We start from the raw sequence: 26,320 nt of genomic DNA, 5'->3' as shown, positions 1-26,320 counted from the left end.
CCTGTATTAGACAGGTGCTTGTGCTTGTATACCATCTCTAATACAGGATTTTCTTTGCATTATTACCACTGAGTGCTGTTCTTTGTTTACTCTTCTAGGGTTGACAACTTTTTTTTATATATATATGTAAGGATGTGTATACATATATATGAGGGTTCCGCGCTGTCACTAATAAAGGAAGCGCCATACTGTTCGTTTGCCAGTAAGGTCACTGTGTGAAGAGTCAGGCTGCGCATGCGCGAGGGAAGCGCGCGAAAGGCAACCAATCTGGAGGGACTTTGGGGGTTGCACTCTGAACTGTGGGAGAGTCAGCTGAGGCTGAGGACCAATAGGGTGCGAGACTCTGGATAGAGAGACAGGATGCGTGTGGGCGGTGGGAGACACGAGTGAGAGGTGAAGGAGGAAGGTGGCGGAACCTCGTGTGCGTGAGCGGAGGGTCAGTGACCCTTCCGCTTAGGTCAGAGACATTCCCCAGCCCCCAGGAGCATTACCCCTGTCATCGTAGGGTGCCGCTTTTGTAGGGACGGCCGTAGCAGTTAGGGACGTATTCCCTTAGTGCGGGTTCAGCTGCGGAGTCGCGGACGCCATCTTGGTCTGGAGAACAGACCACGCAGCATAGCGGAGTGTCGGCACAAGGCTGGAGCAACACTACGGACCCTTTGTGAAGTGGTGTGGTCACCGTAGTGACCGGAAGGTATCGTTAGTCAACCAGTGCACCTACACCGGTCACCAGGCGCTGATCCCGCCTCCCACTAACTCATTGGGGGCACTAGTGTGCCATCAAACTATTTCATACAGCTAATCGTTGCAGGACATACTCCTTGGGAGAGTGGCAGAGCCACCTGTGTATAGAACATTACCCTTATCTAGGTGTGGCCGAGCCACAGTGTGTTATGTTGTGATTGTAGAGTATAAGGGTCTTACGCATGTTCTGTATACACAGGAAAAACCAGGGGAGCGGTTGCACCTTAAAATAAAAACAAAATCTACATGGTGTGATATTGTTAGCACAATGAAGTGGTTTCTAAGAAACTTAGAAAACTAAATGAGGAGGCTATAACAACATATAACCAACCAAACAGATATGGTAGAACCACAGGAGGAGCTTAAGATCTCAAGTAGAGACAAAACACAGGGATAAAACAAACACTTTTATCCACAAACGAATGAATTGGAGGCTTACAGGATCCAAAAGGATAAACAGCATAGGGAGTATATAATCTTCCGATTACTGCACATCACCGATCACTGCTGCTGCTGCACGCCACCCGACTGTGTCTCGAACAGCCGTCACGTCACTTCCGGAATTCCGGCCGGTTGGAGATGACGTCACGGGCTCAACGTTCTCTCTCTCTCAGTCTCAGGGTCACACTCAACGCGTTTCGACGCTCTAAAATGACGTCTTCATCAGGAGTGCTTGTGACCTGCTCTAGGGGTCTTTTTATACCCACTGGAACTAACTATTAACCCCTCCTCCAAAAGGTTAATTATTTAAAACACCCTAGCTTTTGGGCAGCTGTCATATCTATCCCATATATCTAGGTGCGGTTTTAAGAGCAAGAAATTTTATATAATTCATAAAATATTCTAATAAAAAGATTCTCTCTTTAAATACATAAGAGAGGAATCATAATAGGATTATACATACAATTTTATTATTATACACAAAAATCAATAATCAATAAAACGTTATAGTATTAAAATTAATTTATAACTAATTTCTATCTTTAAGAAACGACGATTGATGTATCTTGAAAGACATGAAACAAAGAGTATTTAGGTGAAGAAACTTCAAGGAAACAGGAATCACATAACTCATACAGTATATCAAAATACCCAAAAGACTGTACACAAATACAGAGCAGATAGTTCTATAGTTACTATCTGCTCTGTATATGTGTACAGTCTTTTGGGTATTTTGATATATGAGTTATGTGATTCCTGTTTCCTTGAAGTTTCTTCACCTAAATACTCTTTGTTTCATGTCTTTCAAGATACATCAATCGTCGTTTCTTAAAGATAGAAATTAGTTATAAATTAATTTTAATACTATAACGTTTTATTGATTATTGATTTTTGTGTATAATAATAAAATTGTATGTATAATCCTATTATGATTCCTCTCTTATGTATTTAAAGAGAGAATCTTTTTATTAGAATATTTTATGAATTATATAAAATTTCTTGCTCTTAAAACCGCACCTAGATATATGGGATAGATTTGACAGCTGCCCAAAAGCTAGGGTGTTTTAAATAATTAACCTTTTGGAGGAGGGGTTAATAGTTAGTTCCAGTGGGTATAAAAAGACCCCTAGAGCAGGTCACAAGCACTCCTGATGAAGACGTCATTTTAGAGCGTCGAAGCGCGTTGAGTGTGACCCTGAGACTGAGAGAGAGAGAACGTTGAGCCCGTGACGTCATCTCCAACCGGCCGGAATTCCGGAAGTGACGTGACGGCTGGTCGAGACACAGTCGGGTGGCGTGCAGCAGCAGCAGTGATCGGTGATGTGCAGTAATCGGAAGATTATATACTCCCTATGCTGTTTATCCTTTTGGATCCTGTAAGCCTCCAATTCATTCGTTTGTGGATAAAAGTGTTTGTTTTATCCCTGTGTTTTGTCTCTACTTGAGATCTTAAGCTCCTCCTGTGGTTCTACCATATCTGTTTGGTTGGTTATATGTTGTTATAGCCTCCTCATTTAGTTTTCTAAGTTTCTTAGAAACCACTTCATTGTGCTAACAATATCACACCATGTAGATTTTGTTTTTATTTTAAGGTGCAACCGCTCCCCTGGTTTTTCCTGTGCATACTGTTTTTGGACCTTGAAACTGTCCTTCTAAGGGTTTGAGTGATTTTTGTACCCATACTTGCACTTGTTGATGTTTATTTTATTATCACATTGCACATTTGTATATTATATACTATTCACTTAAAATAATTTTAGTATTAGAGCGCCATCTACTGTTTGTTTGCATGTTCTGTATACTCTGCAAGATTACATTAGTTAACATCAATAGTAAAAGGTTGCCTTTTGCACAATATGATTGTTATGTTTTCTTGCTCAGGGTAGATCCTCTACTATGGGGATCCTGGGTAAGTGGAGGCGCTGCACCATGATAAGTGAGGGTATGACCCCAGGCTCCCCAACAGCGGAGGCTTAGAACTCCTGAAGCCGCAGGTAACACACAGTACCAGTAGTTCCTTAGTGCAGGGGTACACAAAAAGGGCTACATTTGGAGGCGCTGCTGAGATACTTAGACCTGGGGTGCCCCCACATTTTTTTTTCTCTATTGTGCAACCTACCCACATCATGTCGGTGCCCTCGGCGCTCGAGGTGCGCAAGTGGGCCCAGCGGCGCGGGATCCCCTTGAATCGTGCTTTCGCGCTGGGCCATGTTCCCGCCACGATCTCGTTAGGTACAGTGACCGAGCAGGTCCGCAAGCTCCCGCTCCTGGACAATGCCCAAGTACAAGACCATTTCTATGACCGCGACCAGGCCTGGCGCCGGGTCTTGTATGCCACTGAACAAGATATATGCCCCGAGGCCTTGCCCCGTATACTGCTGCTGCCCGAGGCCCCGGGGGTGCGCTGCCCCATAGTTCAGGTGGACACCCCTGCGCCCCATGCCACTTCCACCCCACAGAGAGAATATACAACCGCAGTAGGTGCCGCGACTGGGGGCCCAGACCACTCCCCTGACCGTGGCCTGCAACCTCGCTGGCCAGCAGCCCTGAACCTAGGCTCCTCGTCCACCCCGCCAGGCCTGCGGTCTGGCCTCAACCGACTTAGCCTATCAAGATGGGACACTTACCCCGCAGTCGGGGATAGCTTCCCGGGGGACACCTCTATCCCCGCGATAGCAGCCGCTCTCCACAACACAACCCAGTCGCTCCAGTACAGGAAGTTAAAGGCCTTCTCCGGTGAGAAACCCACGCCCCAAGGGGAAGTAGGAATAGAGGACTGGTTGGATCATACAGAACAGGTGCTGCCTGAATGGACCTGCACGGACGCGGTCCAAAGACAACGCATCGTTGAGTGCTTACGGCCCCCCGCGTCCCACATGGTGCACTACTACCGAGATGACAACCCGGAGGCTGATGCAGCAGATCTCATCTACTGCCTGACAAAGGCGTATGGGGCTCCGGTGGACACTTATGCGTTGATGGCCAAATTCCACGCGTTAGCCCAGAAGGAAGGGGAAATGGTATCCGACTTCCTCAGGCGACTACACCTGGACTTATGGAATCTGGTGAGGAAGGGCGTGTTGCCAAGGATAGAAGCCAATGGACTGCGCACCACTCAGCTGTTGAGGGGGCTCCTACCCCTACACCCCGTGTCGGTGCGGGTCAGTAGCTGTCTAACGCCCGGGCAAGCCTTATCGTTTCACGACCTAATGGATCGGGTCCAAGCGCACGAGACGGTGTTGTTAGGACGTGACCTGGCTCCTGGGAAAAAGCCCCCGCCCGGAAGTAAGGAAGTCAAGAAAGGGGAACCCAAAGCCGACGTGCCCGAACCTGGGGACCCCGACCCCGAGGACGCCAGCGCACCAGTGACGCCCCGGCCTCGTCTCCCGACCGGGCGAAGTTCACCAACCGGGAGAAGCGAGAATTACCTCAGCCAAATTCAGTGCTACGCGTGTGGAAAGATGGGACATCTGCGTGCCCGTTGCCCCACCTTACGGAAAACGGCGTCCCGGCCCGCGCAGTCGATGCCGTGCAAGACCCTGGAGGATGGAGAGGCGACGCCGCCATCCCCAAGCAGCCGGATCGACCCCGCCGCCATTATTCGGGTAGTTATCGAAGGCATCTACGCCGCCGCATTGCTGGACACGGGATCTCAGGTGACCATCGTATACCGGCCCTTCTACGATCAACACCTACATCGATTACCGTTACTCTCTGCGGATGCCTTGCGACTGAGGGGATTGAGTCATCAGGATTACCCCATAGATGGCGTAGTAAAGGTGCAGTTAGATATTCCCCAACTGAACACTGGTAAACATCATCCTATGGAAGTGGAGGCCTTAGTGTGCCCTGAACCTCAGGATCACCCCAGCGCTCTGATCATCTTGGGTACTAACGCTGACATTGTACGCGCGGTGTTCCGCATGTATTTGCAAGAGGCGGGAGAGGCCCCGCTGCTGGCCCTAGCCGCCTGCCCCGCCCTCCAAGAGGTCTGCGGCAAAATCGCGACTGAAGAGGAGCATGGGATGCTCTATAGCCAAGAGTGGGGACTGACTCAAATCCCCCCGGGGGAAGGAAGAATGATGGTCGCCGCATGTCACTATCCGGACCGACGCCCGGAGGATCAGCTCTTCTCCCTAGAAAGTGTGGCCCAGGATGAGCACCGCCTGGGCTACGAGGTGTTGGCCTCCGTCAAAAAGTGGCCTGGAAAAATCCCTGAGCGCACCTGGGTATACGTACGGAACATCTCCCCATATCCCATGAGCATTGATCGGCGCCAGCCGCTGGGCAGAATATACCCCGTGACCCCCGAAGAAAAGGGCGTAACGGGGCATCCCCGTAACTATGGTCATACCTCCGGATCCCGGCTAGAATTCGACTTTGGGGATTCTCCGCTCCCAGAGGAATGGAGGGAAAGGCTGCGGATCGAGTTACAAAAGCGCCGACATGTGTTCTCCACCAGTGACATGGATGTGGGGTGCAGCCGCAGTGCCCGCCACACCATCCGAATGAGCGATGCTACTCCCTTCCGGGAACGTTCCCGACGGCTCGCACCACGGGACGTAGACGAAGTAAGGAGGTTACTCGCCGAAATGGAGAGGGCTGGGATCATGCAGGGATCCCGAAGTCCCTACGCATCACCCATCGTGGTAGTCCGCAAAAAGAACGGGACCGTACGTCTATGCGTGGACTACAGAACCCTAAATACCCGCACCATTCCCGATCAATACACGCTGCCCCGAATCGAAGATCTACTGAACGCTCTGACGGGAAGTACCTGGTTCAGTGTACTCGATCTCAGGTCAGGGTATTACCAGGTACCCATGGGCCAGGAGGACCAAGAAAAGACGGCCTTCATCTGCCCATTAGGGTTTTATCAGTTCACCCGCATGCCGCAAGGGATCTGTGGGGAACCCGCCACGTTCCAGCGATTAATGGAAAAGACTCTCGGAGACCTGAACCCGCAAGAATGCTTAGTGTACCTGGATGACATTATAGTGTTCGGGCGAACTCTAGAAGAACACTCCGAGAGACTAATGAAGGTACTGGATAGACTTCAGGAAGAGGGCCTCAAACTGTCTCTGGACAAATGTAAATTCTGTCGGTCCTCCGTGACGTATGTGGGCCACATCGTATCGGCCGAAGGGGTGTCCACCGATCCCGGGAAGATAGAAGCGGTGGTGAACTGGCCTAGGCCTCATAATGTCCAAGAGTTGCGGTCGTTCTTGGGATTTTGTGGCTATTACCGGCGGTTCGTGGAAGGCTACTCCAGCAAAGCCAAGCTGTTGAACGATCTCCTAAAGGTATATCCAGGAGAAACCGAGAGAAAGGGGGTCACTGCGCAAACACCCTTTGGAGAGAAATGGACCTCAGAATGTGAACAGGCATTCCTGAACTTAAAGACTAGCCTCACTCAGGCCCCGGTCTTGGCCTATGCGGATCCAGAACGGGAATATGTACTACATGTAGATGCTAGCCTTAGTGGGCTGGGAGCTGTATTGCATCAGAAGTATGAGACGGGGCTACGTCCAGTGGCCTATGCGAGCCGAAGCTTGACACTTAGTGAGCAGAACTACCCGGTCCATAAACTGGAATTCTTGGCCCTAAAATGGGCAGTGGTGGACAAGCTGCACGACTACCTGTATGGGGTACAGTTCGAAGTACGCACGGACAACAACCCCATGACATATATAAATACGTCCGCCAAATTGGACGCCACGGGACACCGTTGGTTAGCTGCCCTGGCCAACTACAGGTTCAACCTTAAATATAAACCCGGACCCACCAACATAGGTGCCGACGCCCTGTCTCGTCGACCTGGCCTTCAATCTACCCCTGATGAGGAAGTATGGGAAGAAATACCGGGTCCCGGGATTCGTGCTCTATGCTCCGTGGCTGCGGTAGTCGACAATCAGGTAGCATTCTCGGAATTACGGGTTGCTGACTCTTTGGGATGCCACTCGCGAGCCATTCCTCGGGCCTATCAAGGTCGAGAAGGGATGAATATCACGGAAGATAATATCATCTCGTGGAGGGACCTAGTGCATTACCAAACTCAAGACCCCATAGTGGAGCTGGCCCGTCAAGCGGTACAACAAAATAATCCTTCTATACTTAAGCAAGCTCCCAAAAACTTGGTGAAACTCCTGTTGAATGAGTTTGGGAAGTTCGAAATGGACAATTGTTTGTTATATCGGGTGATAACATATCATAACCATCCCGATCGGCGTCAGCTGTTTCTACCGGAACGCTTCAGGACTATGGTCCTTCGGGCCCTTCACGATGACCATGGCCATCTGGGCATTGATAAGACATTTGGGCTACTACAGGATAGGTTCTACTGGCCTAGAATGAGAGAGTCCGTGGAGCAGCATTGTCGAAGGTGTAATCGCTGCTTACAAAGGAAGACACTGCCCACCAGGGCGGCTCCCATGGCACACTTGAAAAGTTCGGGCCCCATGGATCTGGTGTGTATGGATTTTCTCTGTATTGAGCCCGACAGTCGGGGCGTTAGCAATGTTCTCGTGATCACTGACCACTACACCAGGTACGCCCAAGCGTTCCCTAAGAAAGATCAGAAGGCCGTAACGGTGGCCCGAGTCCTGTGGGAAAAGTATTTCATTCATTATGGATTATCAAATCGTCTTCACTCTGATCAGGGCAGGGACTTTGAGAGTACACTGATAAAGGAATTGCTCACACTACTGAACATTGCCAAGTCACGTACCACCCCGTACCACCCCGAAGGGGATGCTTTGCCCGAACGGTTCAATCGCACCTTGTTAGATATGTTAGGAACTCTGACAAGCCCACAAAAGACGGAGTGGAGTAAGCACGTAGAGACGTTGGTACATGCGTATAATTGTACCCGGCATGAGTCCACCGGGTACACCCCGTACTTTTTGATGTTCGGAAGAGAAGCACGGTTACCGGTGGATGTGGATATCTACCGATGGGGTATCCAACAGAACGCATTTTCGATATGTACAGCGGATAAGGGACAGTCTGCAGCAGGCCTATCAATTGGCTGAACGAACGGCAGCGCAATTGAATGCGGGAAATAAAAGACGCTACGATCACAAAGTACGTCACAAGGAAATTCACCCCGGGGACGCGGTCCTCTTACGCAACTTAGGTGTTCCTGGGAAACATAAATTGGCGGACCGGTGGCGGGAAGGTGTGTACGAGGTGGAGTCACAAATGCCTGGCCTTCCTGTGTATCGGATCAAGGACTCCGAAGGCCGCGTAAAAGTGTGGCATAGGAATCACCTACTTCCCATACCTCAAGTAGGGAACGATGAGTTGGAATTACCCGCTACGCCAATAGATGGAGAAGTTGAAAACCCAGAGGATGGCCTAGAGACTGTAAAAATTGCCACCTCTGAGGATCCGATGGAAGGAACCTCTCAAAGGGGCCTTCCGGCCGCGGGGGCATCTCCCGAAGGAGCTACGGGTAAAGAGCCTCTTGGCCCGAACATTGACAATCTGACTCCAGTGAGTCAGTCCCTAGATCCATAAAGCCCATGTTTCACACCCCAGAGAGACTTTAATAATGCTGAAAACCCCTCAAGGGTAGAGATGGAAATACCAGTTGAGACTGGATACTCTGCAGAGGAAGCAGAGGAGAATCAACCTCGGCGAAGTCAAAGAACCAGTCAGCCTCCCATGCGAATGGCATATGATCAATTTGGGGCACCCCATTATGAGGCTCAGCAGTGGGCTCGGCATAGAATGCAAGCTATGGTGGTACTGTTCAATGAAATGTGTAACCTAATCTAGGGAAGAGAGGGCTGTGTAAATAAGTTCATATATATGTTGTTTAGGTAGTCCAGCGGGGACGTTGGATTCTGGAGAGGGGAGAATGTAAGGATGTGCATACATAAATATGAGGGTTCCGCGCTGTCACTAATAAAGGAAGCGCCATACTGTTCGTTTGCCAGTAAGGTCACTGTGTGAAGAGTCAGGCTGCGCATGCGCGAGGGAAGCGCGCGAAAGACAACCAATCTGCAGGGACTTTGGGGGTTGCACTCTGAACTGTGGGAGAGTCAGCTGAGGCTGAGGACCAATAGGGTGCGAGACTCTGGATAGAGAGACAGGATGCGTGTGGGCGGTGGGAGACACGAGTGAGAGGTGAAGGAGGAAGGTGGCGGAACCTCGTGTGCGTGAGCGGAGGGTCAGTGACCCTTCCGCTTAGGTCAGAGACATTCCCCAGCCCCCAGGAGCATTACCCCTGTCATCGTAGGGTGCCGCTTTTGTAGGGACGGCCGTAGCAGTTAGGGACGTATTCCCTTAGTGCGGGTTCAGCTGCGGAGTCGCGGACGCCATCTTGGTCTGGAGAACAGACCACGCAGCATAGCGGAGTGTCGGCACAAGGCTGGAGCAACACTACGGACCCTTTGTGAAGTGGTGTGGTCACCGTAGTGACCGGAAGGTATCGTTAGTCAACCAGTGCACCTACACCGGTCACCAGGCGCTGATCCCGCCTCCCACTAACTCATTGGGGGCACTAGTGTGCCATCAAACTATTTCATACAGCTAATCGTTGCAGGACATACTCCTTGGGAGAGTGGCAGAGCCGCCTGTGTATAGAACATTACCCTTATCAAGGTGTGGCCGAGCCACAGTGTGTTATGTTGTGATTGTAGAGTATAAGGGTCTTACGCATGTTCTGTGTACTCTGCAAGATTACATTAGTTAACATCAATAGTAAAAGGTTGCCTGTTGCACAATATGATTGTTATGTTTTCTTGCTCAGGGTAGATCCTCTACTATGGGGATCCTGGGTAAGTGGAGGCGCTGCACCATGATAAGTGAGGGTATGACCCCAGGCTCCCCAACAGCGGAGGCTTAGAACTCCTGAAGCCGCAGGTAACACACAGTACCAGTAGTTCCTTAGTGCAGGGGTACACAAAAAGGGCTACATATAATTTACAATAGGGGATACATTATTGGATAGTCCACCGATACTTTCATTCCTTCAACCAGTTTTCAATTCATGTGCCAACATTTTCACCCAGATCAATTTTTTTTTTCATTTTGTACTCTAACCACTTGTGTGGCACTATATTAAAAGCCATGTAAAAACGTAATCAAACTCAAAGCAAACACAAGGAAAACTGCTTTAAATGTGGTGTATTAACAACCACATTAGAGAACATGATAAATGGCTGCTTTAGTGCAATATTATTGCTGCATTACTCAAAACATTTATATACCGTACTCATTCATTTTATACATTTAACATGTATACTGTATGAAATTACAGAAAGATGTTTACTATGGGCTAAAGTAATTTACACTTGGATTTTGTCCCCCTGCAAAAACAGCCTAAACATTTGTTTTGAGAAAAATAACAACAAATCTGCATTAATATAACCAATATCCACAGACACATCTTTACATTCAACTTACCTCTGTTATTTCTGGTTCTTGACCATGCTCCTAAATCAGTGGTGCCTTCTTCATTTATAGATGATGTTTTGAGCATGGCCTTCATGTTCTCATGTTCTGCTGCATCTTCAGCATATTTCAGACCTTGATAACTTTGCGAGTGTGACTGGATGCAGATCTGTTTAGCGTTTGAATTGTTTGCAAAACTTCCACTCTGCAGAAAAAAATATTATTTGCTCCTTTTAAGATTGCTGGTTCAAAAAGATGTATCAATAAAAAGCTTAAGAAAATATCCCAATAAAATTCTGTGTGTTAAAGTTCGAAAGAACCAACAGGTAGTCAAATGTAAAGATACACAAATACTACAACATAAAAGCACAAAAACGTTAAAGCAGTTAAAGAAGCCATTAAATTGCTTTTTGGACCGAAAAAAAAGGAACCAAGGGGTCTCCGATCTGAACCAGGAATTGTAATAGCTGCAGCTATCTGCAGGAGGGGGGGGGGGGGAGTAGGAGGGCTGGGTGGGTAGTTAGGGGGTGGAAGGTTCTATTCTTTTGAATGGGATATCCCATGAGGAAATTTCCTGTTTTTGGGGTATGCTACGGATAGGATTCTGCACCGTGGCGGTTTTACAAATCCGCCACCCATAGGCACCTACCTTGGTGCCACGCAGACTGTCGCCTCCTCCTTTGACGTTGTGGCATCAAATAACCGCATTAAGTTCAGCTGCAGGGACCCACTGCTTCCCAAGTTACAGGCCTCGGTATGGGGTGCTGGTATCTCCGCAAAGTTGAAATGTTTCCGTGTTACGGCGCACGTGACCGGGACATTTTAAAAATGCAGAGACATATCGGCACCCCATACCATGGCGTGTAACACAGAAAGCAGGGGTCTCTGGAGCTAAAATTAATGTGTTTCAGCTCCGGAGATGCTCTGCTTCACTACTGTGCTATTAAAATTAAATAAAAGCAGCGGCTAGCTGCTAGGGCAATAAAGAGGTTAAACCAGACTACCTGGTTTAATGGGGGTAGAGGGCATGGGTGAAGTGGGTGCAACAACTGGGTGGGTGGTAAGGCCTACTGGGAAGGTTGAGGGATGGGTTAACCCCTTTATTACCATAGCAGTAGTAACCGCTTAACCACCTACCCTGGGGTAACTACCCCCTTCACCCACCTCCTCTACCCCCAACAAACATTACAATACAATATAAACCACAATACACCCATATATTGCCAGTGTGGTTACCTATGCCCTCAATGGGAGCAAAGATAACCACAATGGCAATGAATGCGCAACCTACTACCCATTCCCTCTACATCTAACAACCACCCCTCCCCCCCAACACATACAGTACAGTAACGGCCAAACCCCAAATTATTCAGATCTGGACAATAGCGCATTTGCCCTTTAAAAAATAAAAAAATACCAAAACATTTCCCAGCCATCATATAGTAAATAAAAGTTGTACTCACCCCTGCAAGGATGAAGGCCATCCTTGTCGTCCTTGTCTTCACTGGGCACCGACAGTAAAATAAAAATAAAAAACTGCTCACTTGTAACTTGTTTAAAGTAAATAAGGCACCTGGCCCCGATGGCATACATCCAAGAGTTCTCAAGGAGTTAAGCTCAGTAATAGCCAAACCATTATATTTAATATTCAAGGACTCCATTTCCACAGGCTAAGTACCACAAGATTGGCGTAAAGCAGATGTGGTGCCTATATTTAAAAAGGGAGCTACAGTAGATCACAACTGGGAAATTACAGACCTGCAAGCCTGACTTCAATAGTAGGGAAACTACTTGAAGGTTTAATACTGGATAATATTCAGGAATACCTAATGGTAAAATAAATTATTAGTAATAGTCAGCATGGATTTATGAAGGATAGATCTTGCCAAACTAACCTTATTTGTTTCTTTGAGGAGGTAAGTAGGAATTTAGACCAGGGTAATGCTGTTGATGTGGTCTACTTAGATTTTGCAAAGGCTTTTGATACGGTTCCACACAAGAGGTTGGTGTACAAAATAAAGAAAATTGGACTCAGTAATAATATATGCACCTGGATTGAAAACTGGTTAAAGGACAGACAACAGAGTGTTGTCATAAATGGAACTTTTTCAGGTTGGGCTAAAGTCGTGAGTGGAGTACCTCAGGGATCGGTACTGGGACCCTTGCTTTTTAACTTGTTTATTAATGACCTTGAGGTTGGGATCGAGAGCAAAGTCTTCATCTTTGCTGGTGATACAAAATTGTGTAAGGTAATAGAATCAGAGCAGGATGTAATTTCTCTTCAGAAGGACTTGGAGAGACAGGAAACGTGGGCAGGTAAATGGCAGATGAGGTTTAATACAGATAAATGTAAGGTTATGCATTTGGGATGCAAGAATAAAAAGGCAACTTACAAATTAAATGGAGATATATTGGGGGAATCCTTGATGGAGAAGGATTTAGGAGTGCTTGTAGACAGCAGTCTTAGCAATAGTGCCCAATGCCATGCAGTAGCTGCAAAGGCAAACAAGATCATATCTTGCATCAAACCGGCAATGGATGGAAGGGAAGTAAACATAATTATGCCCCTTTACAAAGCATTAGTAAGACCACACCTTGAATATGGAGTACAATTTTGGGCACCAATCCTAAGAAAAGACATTATGGAACTAAAGAGAGTGCAGAGAAGAGCCACCAAATTAATAAAGGGGATGGACAATCTACCTTATGAGGAGAGGCTAGCTAAATTAGATTTATTTACATTAGAAAAGAGGCGTCTAAGAGGGGATATGATAACTATATACAAATATATTCGGGACAATACAAGGAGCTTTCAAAAGAACTATTCATCCCACGGGCAGTACAAAGGACTCGGGGCCATCCCTTAAGGTTGGAGGAAAGGAAATTTCACCAGCAACAAAGGAAAGGGTTCTTTACAGTAAGGGCAGTTAAAATGTGGAATTCATTACCCATGGAGACTGTGATGGCAGATACAATAGATTTGTTCAAAAAAAGGGTGGACATCTTTTTAGATGGGAAAGGTATACAGGGATATACCAAATAAGTATACATGGGAAGGATGTTGATCCAGGGATTAATCTGATTGCCAATTCTTGGAGTTGGGAAGGAATTTATTTTTCCCCTTATGAGATATCATCGGATGATATGATACTGGGGTTTTTTGTTTATCTTCCTTTGGATTAATAAGTAAGTATAGCTATACACGTAGGATAAAGTATCTGTTGTCTAAATTCAGGAAGGAATTAATTTTTCCCCTTAATAGGGTTTTTTGTTTGCCTTCCTCTGGATCAATAAGTAAGTATAGATATAGGATAAAGTATCTGTTGTCTAAATTTAGCATAGGTTGAACTTGATGGACCTACATCTTTTTTCAACCTCATCTACTATGTAACTATATGAAACTATGTAACCCCTTAATCACCTTAGCAGTTATTAACCCTTATTGTATTTAAGGGCTTAACTCCACCTAACGCTACCCACCCATGAGGCCTAACCACCCTATCCAGGGAAACTACCACAGCCCCCTCTACCCATTGATTATCACAGTGGTAAACCATGCCCACATTATAGGCATTGATTGCCACAATTGCAATGAATGGGCGACCTAAAAATTAAAAACAATCACAAAATAAAATACATTATATATAAATAAAAACAAACATTTGCCAAAAAAACGCATCGATAGTCAATGTGGTTCTTTGAATTTTTAAATTGCCCATTCATTGCTATTGTGGCAATCCATGCCCATATTGTGGGCATGGTTTACTACTGTGAAAATCAATGGGCAGAGGGGTTGGAGATAGTTTCCCCGGGGAGGGTGATTAGGCCTCCCGGGTGGGTAATAGGAGGGTAGGTTCACCCATTACCATAGTGCCTAATAACTAAGGTGATTAAAGGGTTACAAGTCAGTAGTTAGTTTGTCTGTGCCCACTAAAGACAAGGAGGATGAGGATGGCCTTCATCTTGGCAGGGGTAAGTCCAACTTTTATTTACTATATGTTGGCTGGTTAATGTTTTGGTAATGTTTAATTTTTTAATGGGCGCTAATAGGGGGGGGGGGTTGATGGAGATAGAGGGGTGGGTAGCAGGGTGCCCATTCATTGCCATTGGGGTTATATTTGCTCCAATTGAGGTTATAGGTAACCACAATGGCAATCAATGCGTGTATTGGTGTTTGTATTGTATTGTAATGTTTATTGGGGGTATAGGGGGTGGGTGAAAGGGGTAGTTGCCCCACGGTGTGCGGTTAGGCCTCCTGGGTGGGTAGTGGGAGGGGTTAACACCTTCATTACTTTGAAGTTATTACCGCTAAGGTAATGAAGGGTGTAACCCCTCCCTCAAACTTCCCGGTAGGCCTAATCACCCACCCAGGGGCAAGTACCCCCTCCACTAACCTCCTCTACCCCCAATAAACAATGTACTCTGGCTTAACCCCTTCATTGCTGTAGCGGCTAGCCGCTAAGGTAATTAAGCGGTTTTTATTTTATTTTAAAAACACAGTATTGAAGCAGGGGGTCTCTGGAGCTGATCCACATTAATTTCAGCCTCGGGCACCCCTTGCTTCCAAGGTTATAAGCAGCGTTATGGGGTGTCTGTATCTGCACAAAGTTTAAATGTCCCGGTCACGTGACACAGGAGATTGAAACAATGCAGGGAGATACTGGCACCCCGTACTGGGGCCTGTAAATTGGAAAACAGGCTGAAATGAATGCGGTTTAGCTCTGGAGATGCCCTGCTTCAATACATGCATATCCCGCATTAATGTACGCAATGGGACCGGAGCATGTATGTAAAGCGAAAATGTACTTAAAGTGAAGTACTACCATTTTTCCACTTATCGATGCATGTACTATACTGCAATCGTCATATACGTGTATAACCTAAGTAAATAACACATTTGTAACAGGCTCTATAGTCTCCCCGCTTGCACACAGCTTCGGTACAGGTAGGGAGCCGGTATTGCTGTTCAGGACGTGCTGACAGGCGCATTCGTGAGATGCCGTTTGCCTATTGGGTGATTATGTCCTTACTCGTGAGTGTACTTAAAGTCAATGTCCTTAAACCGGGGTATGCCTGTACTGTGTTATTAAAATAAAATAAAAGCCACACGATCGCCTGTTAGAGGTGTGCAAGTAGAGTGACTGATTCTTTCTATTATTACTGCACATCTCTTACAGACTTATGCAGCCTGGTAGGATTCACACACTGGGAGTCCAATTTAGAAGCAGGGATGCCCGCTCTGTTAATCCTGATCGGCCATTAGTCTCTTTACTTGCATTCAGCAAGCATCCAGGTTTAAAAAAGTGACCATAGCGGATTTCGGGCATCGCCACCGACCATGTGGCTACATCGGTATTAAAGCGATTCCCCTTGGGGGGCAGGGTTGCTACTCTAAAAATAATTTTTGTTTCAAGTAATTGAATGGTTTAAAAAACTTTACTTTAATTATTTTAATTGTATTAATTGTAATATGTACACATAACTTATTTAAATAATAAAAAACTAAAATAATTATAAAATAACCTGCTGCTTGATAAGAGAATCCAAACTTCTTGTATTTGTTTAGAAACATACATTTTTTAGCCTGAGAAATTAATAATGAAACAAAAAAAAATAGTAATGTACAGGGTAAAATGAAAATTAATTTTGTTAACCAAGCACTGGTACTGGCACTGGCACTGGCACTGGCACATATTTACCACAATACATATGTCCATCTAGTTCAACCAATGTCCACTAAGGTAGTGTTAATAGGAAAAAAAACACACAGTTAAATATTAGCCAATTACAGTAGGCTGTCCTAAGGGGAAAAATGAAATCCCTCCCGAACGCCAGTAATGGCAGATATATCCCTGGATCATCCTTCCGATGTTTAATTATTTGGTATATTCCCCAAAAGATGTCTAACTTTTTCTTAAAGATATCTATTGTATCTGAAATCACAGCCTGTATCTGTAGTAAGCTCTACATTTTAACTGCCAGGACTTTAAGAAACTGTAAGAGTTACAGTCCTGGGTTTTCCTGGAATTTGCCTTTACTAGGTCATTGGGGCCATCTTGGTCCCTAGCAAACCTCTTCCTGAACTTGGCAATTGGCTGCACCTGTTCCAGGACATTATATAGCAGTCAGTTACTCCCAGCCCCTGCCCGAGCATGCCAATCTATCCCATGTGTTCCTGGACCCAAAGAGTTCTTGTCCCTGTATACGAGCCCTGTTCCTGTGCATTCCTTGTTACCAATCGCAGCCCGACCAGCCCATGAGCCGGCCTGCCTTGACCTTTGTCTGCATTCCGACAATGACAATTCTAACAGGACTACGTCCCATGGCTCAGGTTGGTGATCATATACCCATACCTCAGCTCTGCGGGTCTGCTTCCTATTGGAGACGAGCATCACTATAGTAAACTTTAAATTTGTAACAGGCAGATTTATTGGGGGGGAGGGTCATGTGACTGCTTAGATGTATAAAACTAACACCACTTTAAGGGAGGCATTAGCAGGGACAGTATTAGCATTGGTATTTTAAGAGTGATGCATTTTAAAGTGACCATTTTTAAGTGAGAATATATAGTTAGACTCTAGTTTGACTAGAGGTTGACTGGGGACTGGATCTACTGCAAACTCTTCTACACAAGGCACCAAACGGTGAGCTACTCTGACAACACTATGATCCCATACTTGTTAGCCTGCATACTTAACCCCCCCTTTACACCTTATTTTACTGCGGCCTCTCCCAACACTGACTGCACACAACTCCCCCTCACCCCACTCAACCCTCTGCAAACCCTAAATGGGCCCGAGCATTGCAATGCAGAAAAACAATTTGAAAGGAAAAAGCACACCCCTGCTGTTTAGTCTGCACACACTCATTTTGCTCACAACAGCTTCATGCAACATTACCTACCTCTGTGATAATGAACCTGGTATGTACCTCAACTTTGTTCTTTTTCGTGGCCTCATGGAAATGTTACTCTCTCTAGCCACTACAAACTCCTCACTCCTGGCCCACACCCAACATCCCCATACACCCTGGATTACTCAAAAGCCTTGCACTATCTACTGAATATTGGTGGAGAACTCTGCAAACAGGCAAACCAAACACCGCTCACTCTAATGGCAAACATCACAAATTTACAACTTGCAAACAACTATTCAAATTTCTACTCATACTATTACTCTCTTTAGCACGTGATATTGAACTTAACCCAGGCCCTCCATTTTCAACTCTGTCCCATACCCCTGAGAATACCCCCTACACATTCCAAAAAGGTCTATCCCATATAAATATCCGGAGCCTGCTGTCCAAACTGGATGAACTAAGGGCATGGTGCCATAAACCCAAAGCCATCGTTCTCACAGAAACATGGCTGACCCCTAAAACCTCTGATGCAAATAGCACCATTCAGGAATACTCCATTTCTAGGAGAGATAGGTCAAAGAGAGGAGGAGGGGTGTTATTTTATATTGCAGACACCTTATAATTTACACTGTTAAATTGCCCCCCAAGCCACCCTCTTTTGAAATCCTAGTTGGCAAAATCTGCTTCCACTTTTCTAAGCCTATCTTGGTTGCTGGCATCTACCGCCCCCCTAAAGCCACTCTTCAGTCCCTGACTTATATCACCCAGTTTCTTGCTCCATTTCCTCTCTGAATGAGAAGAGTGAGATAGTTCTTGGGGATTTCAACTTCAATTGGCTCAACCCTAAAAATCACAAAATCCAGATACAACTCAAGTCACTTAACCTAACGCAAACTCATTTCCCAACCCGCATGAAATCTCACAACCATTCCTTGCTAGACTGGATTCTCTCCTCAAATCCCAGCAGAATTCAATCCTCTTGTATCCTTCCTGACATTTTCAGTGACCATGCAATAGTGTACTGTGTAAGGAAAATTAAACCACCCTAATCAAGCCCTAAAGTTCTCCTCACTAGAACATTTATAAACTTTACCCCACAACAGTTTCTAGCTGACCTTACCAACTGCCCTTGGTACAGAATCGAATTAATTCCACCCCTGATTCTGCGCTCAACTATTTCCAATCTGAGTTCTTAAAACTCTTTGATACCCATGCTCAACTAAGCAGAATAAGAGTACGGGGGGGGGGGGCACCTTCCGTGGGTTACATTGACCTTATAGCACTCTACCATTTCAGGGATGCCTTGTTGAAAATCTACAAAGTAATTGTCACTACCAAGGATCTTAATCACTACAGATGCCTGCGGAACATGTGCACAAGGCAAACAAGACATGCAAAAACACAATATTACTCTGACAATCTTCACCAGAATACATCAAACCCAGCTAACTTCTGGAAATTTATCAACAATATATTCCAGCCTTCTAGCCATCAACAACCACTAAGGAGGATATTACTCCCCCACTGACATTGCAAATGCATTCAATGATTACTTTGTGGGGTATGCTACTAACTTATTAGCGAAACGCAACCAAAACCACAAACATGAACCTCACTCTGTGAGGACCCCTATAGCCCCACCCTCTCCCAATACTGCTCACAATTTTCAATTTGTCTCTGTAACAGGGATTTACCCCTGTTAAGAAATGTGCCTTTAATCCAGCAGTGTGCTGGTTAATTGCATACCAGCAATTAACCAACTCCACCTGGCTGATTAAAGCTCTCTCAGAAATAGCCTGTTCTGAGACATGAAGGAGGATTCCTGAGCTCACAATTGGAGCTGACCCAGGAAGGACAAACTGAGAGTTCCCTAGTCCACAACTGGGCTGACCTGGGGAACCAGAGATATCTTGAGCTGCAAACAGACTGCAGGCTGACAGCAAGACAAATGGGACCAGACCTGTATAACTGGACAGACATTGCCTTAGCACACAAGGGTGCTGACCCAGGAGAGCAGAGCAGCCTTCCCCTACAGCTACAAGAAACAGATAAGACTTTCTTATGGGATTGTTAAATATCTGTATATATTTATATATATATATATTTATATATATATATATATATATATATATATATATATATATATATATTTATTTGGGCTGGTAATTAGCTTAGCTAACCACCCAGTTAGAGAGGGCTAGACTACATGTGTAGATATTCTCCAAAGCGAAGCAGGCTTTTCTTTTGCTTATTTTGAATGTTTTGCTATGTTAAAGGGACAGGCGCAATAAAGCCTAATTTTAGTTTCACTTGAAACGGTCTCCATTGCGTACCTCTTGTGACAGAAACCAGGGTATGGTGATAAATTCCATATATAGGGCTCCCAGGATACTGAACAGTTTTTATCCTGTTTAGGCTGGAAAGTGCAGCCTCAGAATGCATGCACTCCATCCCACAGTTTGGCAGGTGCTGGAACTGAGGGGTGAGGGATCCAGACCAGAGTTTGTCTGCTGCCTGATTTCTGTCACCTGTCCTGCTAGTTAGAGTTCAGGTATTTAAGGCTGATTTCCTGGTTCCTCTCCCCTCTCCCCAAGAGCCTGGAGGCAGGAAGGCTGCTGGAAGCAGAGAGGGGAAAAGCCTCTCCCCAAACAGGTTAAATCATTTTGCTCCTTGTTTCTAAAACTGCAAAGTTCCTTATTTTTGTTGTTGGAAGTGGAAAAGCCACACCAACCCTGAGTCAGGGAAAACCTTAGTTAAGTTATTGCTCAGGTGAGCAGGCTTTTGTTTTGCTTGTGTTTCTTTTGTATGCACTGTGGCAGTCTCAGTGCCTGGGACTGAATAAACCAGGCATAGCCTGTTTAAAGGAACAGCACATTATGCCTCGTCATTTAACCTACCCTAAAAGATTGTGTTCTAACAGTCCCGGACAGACGGCGGAGCCCCGGAATAAGCCGTTTGTCACATATGGTGGAGAATGCGGGCAGAACACTAAAAGGTCTGCGGGTTAAAGAACTTTTTTTAAAAAAAAGTTTTTTTTCTCTCTCCAAACAAGATGGAAGACGTGGTGAGTGCGCTGATATGCAATGTCACTGCCCAGAAAGACGCAAATGAAACCCAGCAACAGGTGAATGCAACCCAGCAACAGCTGTTGATAGCCCAGCAAGAGACTAATGCAAACCAGCAACAGACTAATGCAAACCAGCAACAGACTAATGCAAACCAGCAACAGACGAATGCAGCCCTGCAAAAGGCGAATGCAACCCAGCAACAGCTGTTAATAGCCCAGCAAGAGACTAATGCAAACCAGCAACAGACGAATGCAGAACTGCAAGAGGCGAATGCAGCTCTGCAAAACACGAATGCAAACCAGCAAGAGACAAACCGCTTGTTGAGAGAGGAGCAACAACGGTTCGCCCAGGGCTTACAGCAGGAACTCGAGATCCTGAGAGGGACTACCATTAAGACTCCAATGGCAGAGGCAGCCCCAGTTTCGAAAATGACCAAGGCAAGCCACTACCTTCAGAAGATGGGGCCCTCGGATGATGTTGAAACCTATCTTCTCACTTTTGAACGCACGGTACAGAGAGAGGGTTGGCCAGAAGCTGAGTGGGCCAGTCTAATCACACCCTTCTTAAGCGGCGAACCCCAGAAGGCTTACTTTGATCTAGAGCCAGCCGACGCTAACGTCTATGCAAAATTGAAGTTCGAGATCCTCGCCCGCCTCGGCGTAACCACGGGCGTTCGCGCCCAAAGGTTCCACGCATGGTCCTTCACGTTGGATAAAGCCACCCAATCCCAGATGTATGACCTCATCCACCTCGCTCGGAAGTGGCTGCAACCCGAGATCGACTCAGCAAGCCACATCGTGGAACGGTTGGTCATGGACCAGTTCTTGAGGAAACTTCCCTCTGCCCTACGCCGTTTGGTCAGTCAGAGTAACCCCCACAATGCAGATGAGCTGGTGGCCCTCGTAGAAAGGTACAATGCAGCAGAAGAGCACCTGCAACCCACAGTCATGGAGCATACCCACTACCCAAGGTTCCAGGACTCTTCCAGAGACGGTAAAAGGGTACCAGGGTTAAGGGGGGCTGAAGAGCGATGACCGCCTTCACACAGCACCAGCAACAGTGACTCGCATACTAAGGGCAACAGCCAACGTGGGGAGCCGAAAAATGGCTCTAAGTGGGACACAGACTATGTACCTAAATGTGTAAATTGTTATGAGAGGGGCCACACCGCGAAAGTCTGCCCACTAAATACTGAACCAATGCAATGCAACAGCGTTGAACCTTATTCGTTGTGGTCCCAATGTATGGGCCCTAGCCCAGAGGACCCCTTGAATAACCATCTCTGGGCATTTGTAAAGGTAAATGGTAAGAGGGTTCTGGCACTACTTGACTCTGGGATTATGGTTACACTAGTGTCTGAATACCTGTTGCCCATTGGGAAAAAACAGGTAAACAGTTCACAAAGAGTGGCAATTTGTTGTGTACATGGGAATAATCACGAATATTCCACTGTTAATGTTCTTATTGAAACAGAGTTTGGTTCTTTAGATTTCAAAGGGGGTATAGTACCCAAATTGGCACATGATGTGTTAATAGGGACCGACTTTCCCCATTTTCTAAAAATGTGGTCCTCCTCTCAGAATAGCGCGCAGAGTTCAATAGCGGACCATAAAGAAGTAATAGAAGAAACAAATCCTTTCCCTTTTTCAGAAATGAGATGCTGGACCGTATAGCTGCAGTCCTACCTATAGTGAGGGAACACATGGAAAAAGCTCAAGAGGCCCAGAGGAATACGTATAATAAGGGTGCTAGGGTCAGAATTTTTTTTCCAGGCGATAGAGTGCTAGTTCTGGTTCCCACCATAGAGAGTAAATTCCTTGCTAAGTGGCATGGGCCATATGAGGTCTTGGAAAGAGTGGGAGAAGTAAATTACAAGGTGAGACAGCCAGGTAGGAGGAAACCTGAGCAAATGTACCATATAAACCTACTTAAGCCCTGGAAAGATAGAGAGGTCTTGTTAACCCTAGTACCCCCAGGTCCGTCAGAGAATCAAGAAATTGACCCAGAGGTTAGCATAGCTGAAACCCTGTCCGTTCATCAGAAACGAGAGGTCCAGAATTTCGTGAGAAGAAACAAAGACGTCTTCTCTACACAGCCAGGTAGAACTAGCGTAATTGAACATGACCTAGTCTCTGAACCGGGGGTCCGAGTTAACCTTAAACCGTACCGAATCCCAGAGGCCAAAAGAGAGGCCATAAGTTTAGAGGTTAAAAAAATGCTAAAATTAGGCGTAATTGAAGAATCCCAAAGTGGGTGGAACAGCAGTATAGTTTTAGTCCCAAAACCAGACGGTACAACAAGGTTTTGCAATGACTACCGTAAACTAAACGCTGTGTCAAAATTTGATACTTATCCTATGCCCAGGGTTGATGAACTGGTAGAGAGACTGGGCAAAGCCCGATATCTCACGACCCTAGACCTAACAAAAGGGTACTGGCTGGTTCCCCTCACAGAAAGGGCAAAAGAAAAGACAGCCTTCTCAAACCCAGATGGCCTCTTTCAGTATAGGGTGCTGCCTTTTGGCTTACATGGAGCTCCCGCCACATTCCAAATAATGATGGATAAAATTTTAAAACCACATGCTCGGAACGCTGCCGCCTACCTGGATGATGTGGTAATCCATAGTGAAGATTGGCAATCCCACATTCCACTGGTCCAAGCTGTGATTGATGCAGTTCGGTCTGCTGGACTAACTGCTAACCCCGCTAAATGCACTATTGGTCTGGAGTAGGCCAAGTATCTGGGGTATTGTATCGGCAGAGGTTTACTCAAGCCCCAAACACTTAAAGTAGAGGCGATACAAAATTGGCCAAGGCCAGTTACAAAAAAACAAGTAAGAACCCTTTTGGGATTAATTGGTTACTATAGAAGGTTTATTCCCAATTTTGCAACTAAGGTAACCCCACTAACCGACCTCACAAAAGCAAGAGGGCCCCTAATGGTAAAGTGGTCCCCCAAAACCGAACAGGCCTTTAGAAGCCTGAAAGAAGCTCTCTGTGCCCAACCAGTGTTGGTCACACCTGACTTCTCTAAAGAGTTCTTAGTCCAAACCGACGCATCTGAGGTAGGGCTGGACTCTCCCAGGAGTCTCAAGGTGAGGAGCACCCCATCCTTTATTTAAGTAGGAAACTAAATCCCCAGGAGAAAAATTACTCCATAGTCGAGAAAGAATGTCTGTAAGTGGGCTGTAGAGACGCTCAAATACTATCTGTTGGGGAGAAAATTCCGATTGGTTACAGATCATGCACCCCCCTCACCTGGATGTGTCAAAACAGAGAGAAGAATGCTAGAGTGACCAGGTGGTTCCTAAGCCTACAACCCTTTAAATTTTCTGTGGAACACAGGTCAGGGCACAAACATGGCAATGCTGACGGGTTGTCAAGGATGCACTCTCTAATATCCATGGTCGCTCATCCCTCGAGGTCTGAGCTGGGGGGGAGGATATGTGACAGAAACCAGGGTGTCTGCTGCCTGATTTCTGTCACCTGTCCTGCTAGTTAGAGATCAGGTATTTAAGGCTGATTTCCTGGTTCCTCTCCCCTCTCCCCAAGAGTCTGGAGGCAGGAAGGCTGCTGGAAGCAGAGAGGGGAAATGCCTCTCACCAAACAGGTTAAATCATTCTGTTCCTTTTGTCTAAAACTGCAAAGTTCCTTATTTTTGTTGTTGGAACTGGATAAGCCAGTCCAACCCCAGTCAGGGAAAACCTTAGTTAAGTTATTGCTCAGACGAGCAGGGTTTTTGTTTGCTTATGTATTATTTTGAATTCCGTGTGGCAGTCTCAGTGCCTGAGACTGAATAAACCAGGCAATAGCCTGTTTAAAGGAACAGCACGTTACGCCTCGTCATTTAACCTACCCTAAAAGACCGTGTTCTAACAGTCCCGGACAGACGGCGGAGCCCCGGAGTAAGCCGTTTGTCACACTCTGCACACGTCTCTTACAGTATCCGAAGAGGAGATTACACAAGCGCTCCTCAAATTAAAACTAAGCAGCCAATGTGAACCTTACTTACTGCAATCCAAGTTCCTAAGACTTGGTGCCTCAGCCATTGCCAAACCAATTGCTTTCATAGTCAATTGTATTCTGTCTGCAGGCCATATCCGTTAAAGGGCTTGGAAATATTAAATCCTAGGGAAACAACCCTATAGCCACTCACTAAATGTAATTAATTGTCTTTTTTGTAAATATGTTTAATAAAGTATTTTAATTACATTTAGTGAGTGGCTATAGGGTTGTTTCCCTAGGATTGAATATTTCCTAGCCCTTTAAAGTCTATAGTGAGTGCACATAGGATTCTTTTTGGTTATTCTACTAACCTCCCTCTTCCTTCTATGTTAACATTATTCCCGTATGCACCATATATATATATATATATATATATATATATATATATATATATATTAGGAGAGCGGCAGTACTTCTCATGTTTTTGTATGCAGGCCATATCCCTAAGAACTAGAAAACTGCCAGAGGTGTTCATACCTTCAAAAGTGTGGACAAAAACACTGTCTTAAACTACAGGCAAATCTCTCTTCTCCCAATACTATACAGTCATGGAAAAATGTGTTCACTCCCAATTAAGCGATTACTATACCAAGACAAATTTCCCTAGCCAATTCCAATCTGGCTTTCGCCCCAAACACTCCACCGTAGCTACCCTGCTAAAAGTTTGCAATGAAATCCAGTGTGGAGTGGAACGGGACAACTCACTTGTTCAATATTCCTAGATTTTGCAAAAGCTTTTGATACTGGTGATCATGTGTTTTTTGCTTAACAAACTCCAGTGCTCTGAAATAGGGAAGCATACTTTAATCTGGTTTCATTCCTACCTATCAGGTAGATCCCAACATGCGTCCATCTCAGGCTCTAACTCCAACCCCTTGGATATCACCTGTGGTGTCCTACAAGGCTCGGTTCTGGGGCCTCTACTCTTCTCAGTGTTCATCAACGATCTTCCTACAGCTTGTAAGGGAGCCTCATTACACATGTATGCAGATGACACAATCTTATAAGCACACAGCCCTAGCCTCTCCGACCTGAACACATACTTCAATCTGACTTTTTGAGACTTGAAAATTGGATATCCCAAAACAAACTGTTTTTAAACACTGACAAGACTGTAACCATGGTATTTGGGATCAAGGCTACATTTCTAAAGCTTCCAATGACTGAGCTCCAGATCAGAACCAACGCTATAACCACCCTAACTCCTGTTACTAGTTTTAAATACTTATGGTTTGACTCCCATTTAACATTTGGGATGCACATTGATACCCTGACATCCAAAACCTATGCCAAACTAGGTGTACTTCACAGGAACAAATCCTTCCTAAGCCTGCTGGTCAGAAAGCGTATCGCACAGCAGATGCTAATGCCAGTTATCGACTATGGTGACATAGTATACGGCTCGGCACCCCAAACCCACCTTAGCAAACATGACACCCTCTACAATTCAATATGCCATTTTGTTCTCCAATGCAACTACAACACATATCACTGCGAAATGCCAAAGAACTAGATTGGTCATCACTTGAGTCGAAGCGCAAAGTTCACCTTTCATGCCTTCCCTTCAAATACTTTCTGAGCAAGCTACCTGTCTATCTGAATAAGCTTCTCACCCCTACCACATGCAGCACTTATCATCTGAGATCTGACTCCAAAAGACTGTTCATGTTCCCAAGGTTCAACGAAGTATCCGGTGTGACAGAGTCCTAACTCTGTATACATTAGTAGGAGGTGGCAGTATGCCTGCATTCCAGTATATGAGTGGTTAACCCAGCTGATTAAGCAGTCCGCAGGTGATCCTAATTT

The 26,320-nt window shown here is 45.8% G+C and overlaps 1 protein-coding gene across 4 annotated transcripts in view; it reads right to left on the bottom strand.

Annotated features, from left to right (window-relative positions):
- FHOD3 (formin homology 2 domain containing 3) overlaps window positions 1-26,320 on the bottom strand; it is a 607,453-nt gene that overhangs the window by 13,062 nt on the left and 568,071 nt on the right. For all 4 annotated transcript variants that reach the window (XM_075586421.1, XM_075586422.1, XM_075586420.1 and 1 more), the window contains one exon: window positions 10,597-10,789. In XM_075586421.1, the coding sequence (XP_075442536.1) occupies window positions 10,597-10,789 (193 nt within the window). The remainder of the gene's footprint in view (window positions 1-10,596; window positions 10,790-26,320) is intronic.

Source organism: Ascaphus truei, chromosome 2 (genome assembly GCF_040206685.1).
Source record: "Ascaphus truei isolate aAscTru1 chromosome 2, aAscTru1.hap1, whole genome shotgun sequence".
In the NCBI taxonomy this organism is placed as follows: domain Eukaryota; kingdom Metazoa; phylum Chordata; class Amphibia; order Anura; family Ascaphidae; genus Ascaphus; species Ascaphus truei.
The sequence above is the reverse complement of the archived record's forward strand: the minus strand, read 5'-3'. Positions and strand labels throughout refer to the sequence as shown.